The sequence below is a fragment of the Lissotriton vulgaris genome, chromosome 4_1 (genome assembly GCF_964263255.1).
Source record: "Lissotriton vulgaris chromosome 4_1, aLisVul1.2, whole genome shotgun sequence".
Taxonomy (NCBI): Eukaryota; Metazoa; Chordata; class Amphibia; order Caudata; family Salamandridae; genus Lissotriton; species Lissotriton vulgaris.
The window spans coordinates 1,538,016,834-1,538,030,164 of NC_141691.1; the positions used below are offsets into that span (position 1 = coordinate 1,538,016,834).

The 13,331-nt window shown below is 43.7% G+C and overlaps 1 protein-coding gene across 1 annotated transcript in view; it reads right to left on the reverse strand.

The window, feature by feature from the left end:
* Window positions 1-13,331, reverse strand: part of NSMAF (neutral sphingomyelinase activation associated factor) — a 606,375-nt gene that overhangs the window by 228,324 nt on the left and 364,720 nt on the right. Inside the window, exon 16 of the mRNA XM_086965781.1 lies at window positions 3,025-3,088. Within this exon, the coding sequence (XP_086821907.1) occupies window positions 3,025-3,088 (64 nt within the window). The remainder of the gene's footprint in view (window positions 1-3,024; window positions 3,089-13,331) is intronic.

Consider the following 13,331-nt stretch of genomic DNA (forward strand, 5'->3'; position numbering starts at 1 on the left):
ACATCAAGCATTTTCTTTTCTTTAACACGCATGTTCATTATATGTGGCAAAGAAAATCTAAATACAGTGAAGTCATGTGGTATGAGAAAAAGAGAAATACATTTTGCAAGAAACAGCACGTTTCACAAAAAGATCAGGCTCTATAATTCACTTATTACAATAAATCACTATTTATGAAAATCTTTTTTTTTCTTAAAGGGACAGAAAAAACGAATAGTGTGTTCTATAACTTGGAGAACGATATAAATTAGAGCTTTCTGGAGAAATTAAGCAGCATTTTCCACTTTGTTCACATTTAATAAAAGCACATTTACTAATATCTACTTAATTATGCATTCCTATGTTGCCGTTTAAGCACGTTTCTATATTATTATGTGGTACATTTTTCGTTACATCTTTCATCTTCCTCACATGCTACGATCATTTACTTTTTGACCCCTTTCCCTCTGGATCCCCTCCCAGAAGTGCCATGGGACCAAGGTACCCTTGCCCAGCCACCCTATATGTGATTTCAATTTTAACTTCAGCGATTAAGTTCCAGAGTCCTGTAACGTTAGATGCAACATTTTTCTTCATGTGGGCAGCCAATCAGATCACACTGTCCCCAAGTGTATATGGAAAAACGTAGTGACAGGTTAGCTTTGGTTCATTGAACACAAACCTCAAAAAGCCATGAAATTCATCAGTTACGGTAGGCAAAGCACACCATAACTACTACAACTTGCCATGCTTGCTCTTAGTAGAGAGCCTTTATTTCCTGTGCCTGGCAAAGTAATGTACTGAACATGGCAGAAGGCCATGCCAACTTTCTTCCATGCCCTTCAGCGCCAGCCTGTGAAAATCGGGGAAAGGGTTGCCTGTTCCCCAATGCAAAATCGTGGCCACAAACACAGGAAAATTCATAATTTTTTTTTTCTTCTATGCCCATTGCCACATTCCTGAATGCCACGAGCACTTGCCTGGGGTCAGACACCTCTCACAGTGCCTTCCCTTTGCTGTGGAATTATTTTTCTATTAAGTTAATATCGCAATCTCGACCAAAATCATGATTTTCACAATTGTAAGGAAAAAATGCAATTCCCTCCATTGGACAATTACATTCCTCAATTTTTTTTTTACATCTGAACGATAGAAATTGCAATTTTAGAAATCAACATTTTTAATGGCCAAGACATACAAAAGTATTAACCCTTTCAGGTCCATCTGGCACATTTTTCAAATGTGGACCTCTCAAAATCTACTCAATGAATATATACCAAATTACGAAAAGCGTGTTTTCGGAGTAAAATTATACTTTCGTGCCATGCGATAAAATGTTCCCAAGGGAGCTAAAATTGATAACACATCTTCTTTGGACCCCATGGCCTCATAGCTTTCTTTCTCCTGCACTGAACTGCATGCCGGACCTTAGCTGCATATTCCCGAAATTGTTAATGATCTATACATGAGGACCAAATGTATAGGTAAATCAAAAAATGCCTTTCCAGTTTAAAGTGCTACTGAACCATAACTTTTTAACGGTGACCGATTCATTTGAGTGCTCTTAGTGAACAAAATGGAGGGGTATAAGAGTATAAAAACTCGTATCGCAAGAGCCTGTGAAATACTTCCTATTGTTTTCAGAAATGATGTCCTAATTAGCAACAGATTTGCAGAACCCTCCACCCCTGATGATCATTGGCAGCACTTTGGATGAGTGATATGAAATCGGAACAGTAGATTTAAAAATGGTTTTTTTAAATGAAGGATAAGCAACGCTATTTAGCCCTGCTCAGGCATCAAGCCCACAAATACTGTGCACAATGAGTTATGTGCACACTGGGCCTGCACTCCGCTTACCCTTATTTCTTTATAAGGTTCTAATACATGGTTTCTTGCCTTATTGTCTCAGGTGGATGGCTTGTCCAGGTCACACTGTGGATCTCACTGGACTGGTTCTACACAGATTATAAGGTGTAAATGTACCTCCTATATAGAACCCAGCACTGTCTTCCTTGCATTTAAAGAGCAAGCAATCCCTTTGAAATGCACCCGTGCCAAGTGCCACTATCAGACATCAAGGGGGGCTTTTTCAGTCCAGTCATGAACTAATTCTCAATTGAACTCAATTCCATAGACGATTCATGAATTTACTCGACAGTTACCGTTTGTTTTTTTGGAAATATAAAGTAATAATATTCTTATTACCATACGGTTGATAGTCTAAATTGTATTTTTATGACATCAATAGAGGTCTCAAATAACTGTCGTTTAAGCGATCGGAAATATCCCGGAGGGCTACAGCCATTTCAAGACGACTTTTCAAGGCCCAGGCTGCCGCGTGAGCATCTGTAGTTCTCTCCAGTTCCAGGGGGGTTACTGCAGCACGCACAGCATAAGGAGGTAAGCGACGGGGCGTGAGAGAAAGGAAGGGAGGTAAGCAGGGAGGGAGAGACGCAGGGTGGGTTTCAACCTTCAATGCCACGGATGCTTTGGTTCCCAGTCCAGCCCTGATTTTAAATAGTGGTTACAAAGGCCAAATACTGCGCTCAACACCTGGCATTTTGTTGAACTGACGTCCATGTTCACTCATCAAAGAACTTAAACGGCGCCCCATTACCGAACAGGAAGATCCCCGCCCACTCTACTGACCACACTCTCCACAAACAGAATCAGATTGCAGTCCCTCAAGGAAACACTAGAAACATTTCGAAAGGTCACTCTCGGACTCTCGAAAAGCGCTGCAATGCCATCCAAATGGCAGATTAAACTTCCAATAAGGTGTGATCAATCTCCAGGGATGCGGATTCGAGTCAGAAACCCACTCAAGCCATGACACCGCTTCATTATGGTTTCTTCTTTCAGAACTTTAATTAAGGGGACATATTGGCTCCCTAGGCCAACAAAGTGGCTCTTACACAGCCCCCACATGCCACAATCCACCAGAAAACATGTGTCTTTTGCCACAATCATCTACGATATTCATACGAAAAGACTGATTTTGATACGAAATTCAGAAAGTTCTTAAGACCAAAAATTACAAACCTGCTGAACATTCTATCAGCGTGGTCAAATTTTCCATTTTGTATACAGAGCATGTATTCTGGTGCTAGGAAGAAAAGAGTGGAGAGACATTAAAACAGTACTGTAATTGATGCCTTTTAGGGTATCTCAAAAAAAGTAAAACTATACATTTTGTAAACATATTTGTATTAGGTTTTATAGTTACTATAATAACAGTTGATCTTTGCACATGAATGATGACAAAAGAGATACATATTTATTGGTCTAGGAGAGGTTGTAGTTAAAAATCCCTCACAAATTACTGTAAGCACAGAGCATGTCGAAAGTAAGGAGCCGAGCTCCAGTAACCCCTTGTATATAGTATTGAAAAGGGATATGAAAAAGAAGAACAAAACCAAATAAATGGAACACTTTGACATAGCTTCACGACGAATAGAATGAGACTTAGCAGGAGACATTCATCTATGGATGGGAAACAAGCCAACGAGGATCAATGATCATTAGCGACTAAGGAAGAGCCATCAGACAGTAAAATCGGTGGGAAAGGGTGTCAGGAGACCATATTCTGAGCCCATGAGGGAAAGGATAGGAAAGGATCATACCCCGAGGCTAGGGAGAGTATTTGCAAAACCTACTCCCAATGATATCCGGGCAGCATAACCTTCTAATCCAACATATATATTCACAGCTCAAAGTGTAGCGCCTCTGAGAGGTTTGGCAAACCAGTCTTCAGATGAAAGAAGATGGGGACTGGGTGGAAATACTGGAGTCCCGGGGGTGGAGTGGGCCGAGAGGTCCGAAGGAAGTCCAGTCTTTTCAAGATCCTGCAGGGCTGGCATAGGAGGCCAGCTCCACAGGGGCTAAAATCTGCATACTGCGTCACTGGCGTGCTCCGCAGGTCTCAACTCATGAGGAATGGCTTGCGGCCATGTTTAGGACTGCCTCCTACGAGAAGGTGATCTATAACCTGATGGATAGGGCTGATGAGTTCCTTCTTATTTGCTCTCCCTTCTTAGGCGAAAACTAACCTTCCTTGGCCGCCCTCCCTGGCCTTGTTTGCCCAGCCCCCTTCCCTTTATCTCTCTTCACCCCCGCTCGCTTCTTCCCCTGGTTTTTTGCTTGCTTACCTGTTACACTGGCTCTGCCCTCTCTATTGTCAAATTCATATGTAGCACACTTGGCAATTGTATCACTCTCTTATACTTTTGCTGCTTGTATTTGCCTTTATCATGTAGGAAGTTCTTCTCAAAGAAATAAGTAAGCAACTTCAAGGTTTGCAGGTTTAAGTAAGAAAATTTAATTCCATACAAGAGACCCACGACTGGTCCAGTCAAACAGCAGGTACATAATGAAAACATGCACTGTTAACATTCCAGATTAAAAGAATACTTAACAACAATACATTCTATTAAAGGTGTACACTGAAATAACCAGAATACAACTCTCTACACTCTGCCCTCCCTATTGCCAAATTCATATGTAGCACACTTGGCAATTGTATCACTCTCTTATACTTTTGCTGCTTGTATCTGCCTTTATTTTTATTTGAATTTGTGAATTCAACAAAATAATTTTAACAAAAAAACAAAAACAAAAAAAAAAACACTCCCAATGAGGGAATACTTCTCAGACACAGTGGCTTAGTGGGTGCAGAGCCAGTCACCATCAGGGGTAATTGTGGGGGGAGTAGGGTATTTAAGAAGCCCTTTCCCCTCTTGCCCATCCAGGGCTTTACTTTCTGCTTGGACCCAACACAATACCACAGTATGCCGGAACACGGTCAAGGGAGGCGCACCCACTTTCCATCACATAGTAATAGATCCTCATAGAGATAGATCCTCCTTTGCCAGGAGGAGACCTAAATTCAGGAATCGAGTGGCTGCTCTGCTATTTAATATTTGTGTAATGGTCGTGCACAACCTCAGGTTTAGTGCATAATATAGTGCGGGCGCGCAACACCCATTGGAATGACCGGGCTTCAGCCCCCCCCCCCCGTCGTGTGTGGCAGCCCGGGATGAGACAGATCCCGGGCACACACAGAGCCGCACCCGAATGTTTCACAGGTCTTTAAAAGACCATTTGAATGTTAATTAGGCCTTGCAGTTGTTTCACCCCTTCTAAGAGCCCCTGCTGCTCCACTCTGCCTACTGATTAAAGGTTCAGCCCCCCCTAATTTTTTTCTTAGCCCGCCAACACCCCCCCCCCCCCCCCCCCCCGAAATTTGTCTCTAGTTGCGCCTCTGATATAGTGAAGATTCTTATGGGTACTCCAATTCTTTAAGGGTGCTCCTCGGGCGGCGTCTTCCAACCTAAGACGTTTCTGAATTAATACTAATTAGTGCTTCCAATAATCATTGGTTGCATCCCCTCGGGCACACCTGGGTGTCCTAAACAAGGATTTTGTAAAGTTCCTCTTAATAAATATTAATCATATATTGATACAGCAATTCAACTTTATTCTTTGATAATTCATGAAATTAAATCAGTTTCAATTCAATCAAAATAAGGATCCTGTGATATCATCATCACTCAGTTTGGCTCCAGTGCATTTCGGGCAGTGAGCCCTCCATCGGGGAGCATATCTACAAGAAATCATGTCACATTTACAGTTCAAAACAACCCTATTCAAATGCATCTCAAATCATAAGGCTAATACTTGAAAGGTGCTTTTGTGTAATGTGCACATTGTGACTGTCATGCTATTTAGTACGTAAAAAGTTGTGAATACAGGTGCATCAATAGGTGTGTACGGATCTCAAGTGATCGAAATTAGCGTGTGGTGACCTCGGTGTGTTTAACATTAATAATACGCGGATCGTGGGCAACGTGCGGTCTCTAGTACGCAATCTACTTACGTTACTGAGCACGAATACACTTGGGTGTTTCCCTGAAAGTTAAGCGACAGGGTAAACTTTAAACATAAAATAATGTGGGTTCAACAAAACGACTGCAATATTATTAGCGTATCGCTTCCAATGAACCTTACTTAGTATAAAGAGCAGCGGGTCTCCGGGCGTTTCATTCCAAATCAGCATACGTTCTGATCGGTCCGGTGTATGTGTTACGCTGAGTAGTCAGCTGTTATTGACGTACAAAAGGGGGTGGTGATGGACGGAGCATCTGAATCAATCAAACACTCACACCCAGTCAAAAGATCTGGGTTTAATACATCACCGTTCTTTAGCCCACTCTGCCACCCCAGTTCAGACATGGCTATATGCAAATCAGTCTGACCCCGTGCCTCATGGGAACAGTCCAGCCCGAACTGCCAAGCCATGTCTTCCCTGGACCGGAAACAAGCTTCCGAGGACCGGTTTTTGGCATTCCAGCGGTCTTCAGCCCGGCTTGCTTGAATCCAGTGGCAAAGTGAGCAAGGGACTCACGTCTGAGCATACCTTGCCACACTTATGGAGGCCAAAAGCGGTACAAAAGGGGGTGGTGATGGACGAGGCATCTGAATCAATCAAACACTCACACCCAGTCAAAAGATCTGGGTTTAATCCATCAGTCCAGTGGCCATCATCATGGACTGTTCCCATGAGGCACGGGGTCAGACTGATTTGCATATAGCCATGTCTGAACTGGGGTGGCAGAGTGGGCTAAAGAACGGTGATGGATTAAAACCAGATCTTTTGACTCGGTGCGAGTGTTTGATTGACTCAGATGCTCCGTCCATCACCACCCCCTTTTGTACCGTTATTGACGTACAGGCATTTCCGGCCTTTCGCTCGTGTAATGCTAGATAGTGTAAAAGGACTAGATTTGCTCTTGAAAAGCAGCGGCCATTTTAGAACCGAGTAAATAACACCAAAAGTGTTATAGAAAACATATAAGAATGTATGTCGCATAAGGATATACTCTACTAAAATTAAAGTTATAGAACAGTGATCAGTAAGAAAATGTACGCTAAAAAATAGAATGAGTTTCTGATAAAATGTGGTGAAAACAATACAAGGGTTAATGTGTTAGTCTCCAGGTACGTGCCTTGGAACAGAACTATAGGTTAGGTCATACCTGGCCTGTCTATATTATTCAGTGTTTTACAGAGTACATAGTTACAGATAACATGCAAATTCAATACGTTCATTAAGTCCATGAGGTTTGCAGGAGTGCATCTTCATTATCCAAAAATTCTATCTTCTTAGCAAATGTTTATTATTGTCTATTCCTTCTCTTTTTTGCATTGATTCTAGAACAAGAAATGTGAGTTGTGATACATTATGGTGCAGTTCACACTTATGTAAAGGTTCAAAGGGGGGTTCCATGAGCCTGGTAAGAACAATGTTTAGGTTCCACACTGGAGAGGGTGGTAACCTAGGAGGAATGATTAGTTTTAATCCTTCCATAAAAGCTTTGATTGCAGGTACTCTAAATAACAACATATTTTGTCTATTTTGTAGATATGCTGCAATTGCTGCAAGATGTAAACGTATAGATGAATATGCTAGATTACATCTTTGTAAATGGAGAAGGTAACATATTATATTCTGGATGGAAGCATCTAGAGGATCAATTTGATTATTAGTGCAGTAAATGGCAAATCTCTTCCATTTTGCAGGATAGCACGCTCTAGTAGTAGGTCTTGTGGTTCTTTAATGATATTCATACAGTCTGGTTGCAGGTTAAGGTAACCAAACTAAGACTTCAGGAACCAGATCACCAAATACAATTGACTTAGATCTGGATGTCTGATGTCTCCATGGTTCTGCATTAGCATGGAAGCTGTCAGACACAGTCTTTGGTGTGGAACTAGAGAGAGTTCTAGCAGTGTGGTGAACCATGGTTGGCATGCCCATGTGGGAGCTACCAGGATCAATTTGAGAGATTGTTGTCTCAGCTTGCGTAGTACTAGTGGTATTAGTGGGCTTGGCGGAAAAGCGTACGCAAACCTGCCTGACCAGTTCATCCATATTGCATTGCTCTTGGACAGCGGGTGTGGAAACCTGGCGGCGAAGGTTGGGCATTTTGCGTTTTCGTGTGTCTCAATGGTTAGAGGCGGCAGACCCGAAGGCAGAGGTCGGCCCGGGACCAGGGTTCAATTCCCGACGCGGCCGGGTGCAGGACCAATGTCAGCGGGCCCGATAAATCTCGCCTCGGTGCCACTCTAACCATGGGGTCCCACGCTGCAACTCTGGGCAATAGCTTGCTTAATCTCCACTCCGGCCTCATCACCGCCGGGGATGCCTGGCTGCACACCTTGGGGATGCCCAGTAAAGGGACCATCTCACAGGGAAAGCCAGGACGGGTTCCCCAGTGGTACAGCGCTGGGACGCCTCAGGGTAACCACGTGCTCTATAAATCCAACATTCATTCACTTGTGAAAGAATGGTAGAAGAACTTGCAGATGTAGTTCCCATTCGTGAATCTGTTGTGTCTATCGACTTAACAGATCTGCTATCTGATTGGGAACTCCTGGAATGTGTTCTGCAAGCAGATATATCTTTTATGGATTAGCCCATCTCCAAATGTTCTGTGCGCGCTGGGACAGTTGCAGGGAATGTGTGCCTCCTTGTTTTTGAATACAGTACATGGCTGTCATGTTGTCCGTCCGGATCAAGACAGCTTTCTTCTGTACATGTACTTGGAAGGATTTTAGTGCTAGGAATATTGCTAGCAGCTCTAGGTGATTAATGTGAAGCACCTTTTGTTGAGCGGTCCATTTTCCCTGAGTTGTATGGTGGAGCAGATGGGCTCCCCATCCTGTGAGGGATGCGTCTGTTGTCAGTACTATCTGTGGTACAGGTTCGAGGAACGGCCGCCATCTGTACAAGTTTTTGGTGTTCAACCACTGCAGAGAGCGATGTGTGCGGCTGTCCACCAACACCAGGTCTGTAAGTTGTCCTTGAGCCTGATTCCACTGATGTGCTAGACATTCCTGCAATGGGCGCATTTGCAGTCTTGCATATGGTACAATAAAAATGCAAGATGCCATCATGCCTATTAGTTGCATGAACACTGGCTGGGAGAGAGTGTTGGTTTTGAAACTTTGTGACTAAGGCTTGAATACTCTGTATCCTGGCTGGACTGGGATAAGGTAGAGCTGTATCGGTGTTTATGGTAGCCCCTAGGTATTGCTGTATATGAGAGGGCTGGAGATGTGATTTGGTGTAGTTGATGGTAAACCCCAAGTCGTGCAGTGTTTTAATTGTTTGAGATGTGTGTTGGACACACTGATTGAATGACTTGGCTTTTATGAGCCAATCGTCTAAGTATGGGAAGACGTGGATATGTTGTCTTCTGAGATGTGCTGCTACTACTGCTAGGCACTTGGTTAACACTCGTGGTGGAGTTGAAACCCCGAATGGAAGCACTTTGAACTGATAGTGTTGTCCTTCTAGTACAAATCTGAGATACTTCCTGTGAGAAGGATGTATGGGAATGTGGAAGTAGGCGTCCTTGAGGTCTAGTGTGGTTAGGAAATTGCCTTGTTGCAACAATGGGAGCACTTGTAAAGTGATCATGTGAAAATGATCTGAGTGTATATACAGATTGAGATGCCTTAGGTCTAGAATTGGTCTAAGTGTTCTGTCCTTTTTGGGTATTAGGAAATAGAGTGAGTAAACCCCTGTTCCTTGATGTTGCAACGGAACTAGCTCTATTGCATCTTTTTGCAGCAATGAGAGAACTTCTTGTTGGAGCAGCGTTAGATGTTCTGTAGACATTGGACGGTGTCTGGGTGGTATATGAGGAGGGGTAGTCGTGAGCTCTAGGCAGTAACCATACTGTATAATTTGTCTTACCCACTTGTCTGTTGTGATGGAATTCCAGACAGGTAGGAACTGAGTTAGTCTGCCCCCTACAGGAGAGGAATGCTGTTGGTGAAGCAGAAGGAAGTCACTATTTTGTGTTGGGAGAAGTTTGATTATTGTTATTTCCTCAACCTCTTCCCTTGATGTTGTTGCCTCTGTAGCCTCCTCTAAAGTATCCTCTATTGGAGGATGTTTGTGTATTTGTTTTAAAGGAAGCTGAATTGTCTGCTCCAGCTTGTTTGGAGCCTCCTCTGTAGAAGAATCGACGAAAGGAGCCTCATGATTGGGTGGACTGCAGAGCTCCCATAGACTTCGCTGTGTCAGTGTCTTTCTTAATTTTTTCAAGTGCTGCGTCTACCTCTGGACCAAATAATTGTTGTTGGTTGAATGGTTGATTTAAGATAGTACTTTGCACTTCTTGCTTAAATCCTTAAATGCGTAGCCACACGTGACGTCTAAGGAGGACACTGGTGTTTATTGCTCTGGATGCAGTATCCGCTACATCAAGTGCGCATTTAATGGAGGCATTTGATATAAGCTTACCCTCTTGTATGAAGTAATTTGCTTGTGCCTTATATTGGTCAGGTAGATGTTGTAAGAGCTTCTCTAACTGATCATAGTGAGCCCTGTCGTATCTTGCGAGGAGGGCCTGTGTGTTAGCGATGCTATTTTTTTCCCTGAAGCATCTATGATCTTTCATTCTTTATCGGGAGGTGGTGCTTCACCTGATGTTTGGGAATTTGCTCTTTTCCTAGTGTTTGAAACTACTAGGGAGTCTAAGGGTAAGCTGTCCTTTAATGTAGGCAGGGTCCCCAGGAGCCTCTCTGCACTTTTTCACTATCCTTGGCTTTATGATTCTAGCTCTTACAGGATCTTTAAACACTTCTGGTGCATGCTTAATGACTCCATAAATCATTGGCAGTATTTGTACAGATTTTTGGGAGTGCTCAAAAGTGTCTAATAAAAAATCTTCCTCTGCCTCATCTGAATGCATGGTGATATTGTGATAGATGGCAGCCCTATTAATCAAGTGTCCAAACCCAATATTATCTTCTGGAGGAGAAGGTTTAGATGGATATGTATGTGGGTCAGGAATATCTGGAACATCCTGTGGGTTTGGATACTCCCAGTCTGGTGAACCTGTTGGGTAGGGAAATGGTTCATCTGGGTCTCTCCCTCCCCCCATGCTATACTCTTCATCATCATCATCCTGAGGAGGTGTATGTGTTGGAGATTGAGGAGGAGAATTTTGAGGTGAAATGTTTAAAGGAAGAGGAGGAGAAGGAGATACAGGAGAAGAAGGGTGCTTAGGAGATCTGGCAGAGTCCTTCTTCTTGACAGGCACTGGAGGTGTAGGTGCTGTATCCGACTTCCTCTTCCTGTTTGGTGTAGTGGAAACATGTCCTGTTTCTGGATCAATGTAGATCCTTTTTTGTGAAGTATCTGGTTGGAAAAGCTCCTCTTCTTAAGGCACAGCATTCGGCGCCGATTTTTTCAGTTCAGAACCAGTTTGTTGCTTGTCTTTAGCCTTAGAAGCTGATGTTGAGTCCTTTGGCATAGATTTCGGTACTGAAGATATTGTCTTTGGCGCCGAAGCCTGTTTCATGGACTTGGAAACATCGGAACTAGGCTTTGTCTGTTTCGGCATCGAGGGTATCGGCTTCGGGGTGGAAGCATCGTTGTTTTCGGAGCCGTTTTGTGTCTGAGTCGACGGTTTCGGCGTGTCTTTCGAAATCGGGACTTCTTTTTGTTTCGGTGCCGAGGGAGCAGGTGGTACATGCGGTTTGCTCTGCAAGGAGCTACCGGAAGGCTTCATTATTTTCTTCGGAGCCGGGCTCGATGGTGGGGCTTTTTGAAGTGTTTTTTGGTCTCAACTGGGCCCCGCAGGTGGAATGTTGACCTTTGCCTTCGATTTTGGTGTTTGGGCTGGGGTAGGGGCAGTGGTAGTCACGCGTTGACCCGAAGGTATGGAGTCATCGGAGTCATCTGCCTCGGATACGATCTGGAGATCATCGGAATCTTCTTCTGGGATGCATGGACCTTCGTCGAAGATATCCACCGGTTCCGGAGCTGATCTCTGCATATCGTGTCGACAGGCCCTCCGATCTCGAATGGTCTTTTTCGATCCAAAGGATGCACAGGCGGTGCAGCTGGATTCATCATGTTCTGGCGATAAGCACAGGTTACAGACCTCGTGATGGTCACCGTTTGGAAATTTTGCTCCACACTCGGGGCATCTTTTGAATGGCGTCCTTTCCATGAGGTGTAGGCCTCACGGCGTGGGTAGGCCCAACGGCCCGCGTCGACGACCGGAATGGAGCTGATGAAGTCGAGTCGATGTTTATCGGTATTATGAAAGTTGTTTGGTGAAGTTTGAAGAAACTTTTTACGCGTCGAAGTACTTGAAAAGTAGATTTCGAACAGGAGCGGAAAAGTTTCATCCGAACCCAGTGGGGGGAAAAAACAATCTACGGATGGAGTCGATGCCCATGCGCACTATCGTCCAAGGGAGGAGTCACCTACCTCGTGACTACAAAGACTTCTTCCAAGACGACAACAACATGCAATCATCCGAGCCCAACACCAGGCGGTGATCTGATGCACAGTGTGAGATCTGCAGCTCATATGCCTCGTACATACAATTATAACAATGAAGAAAAAACCCATATCCCAACAATAAAACAGGGTACAGGAGAGCAATTCCCGTAAAAATAGACAATTGTAATCCCAGTGTGTTACTTCAAATATATCTATTATAACAATAACTGCAGTGAATCAAGGGCCCTCCTACTTTAGCAATGATTAGTATAAAGCCCCTGAACTATCTCTTATTTCAATCTCCCAGTGTGGTATTTAGTGTAACTGCATCTACATGCACACTTCAATCTCCATCAAGGGGATATTTAAGTAAGTAGTTCTTCAGTGGTTGCCAAATGTCACGAGTGTGGCAACAGTGTGGCATACACTTCGCTCATAGTTTCGCAGTGAATCACGTCACGGAGCCAGGCCCTCACCGTTGGCGTTTGTGCTCTGCCACAGTGTAGAGAAATTTTTCGTTTTGCGATAAGCAAGGTGATTGCAGTGAACCTCCTGATACTTTTTTTAGAGGCTGAATATACCCCAATAATGCAGTCAATGGTATAGGTTGTATAGTTTGTTCTACCATGAGAGACAAGTGTTGAAAGATTTCCCTTCAGTACTTCCGCACTGATACGCAATTCCATCAAAGTTACAGGAAGTTGGTCTCGGGGGCAGAGCATCTAACACATGTGTGTGATATGTTAGAATACATCCTTGATAGCATTTTCGGGGTTACATAAACTCAATGTATATATTTAAAATGTAATAATTTATGTCGATGATTGTTCGAGATGTATTGTGTTTGTGCACAACAATAGTGCCATATACTGTCAGTTATTGGTGTGTCTAGGTCTCTTTCCCAGGCTGCCCATGCTTTGGCTCCAGCTACAGGACGAAGGGATAATGATAGGTGATACAGGCATGAAACCAAGTGAGTACTGTCCGGCAAGGTTATGACTAGGGTGAGAGGGGGAAAGTCCTCCGGCTCCGTTGTTGCATC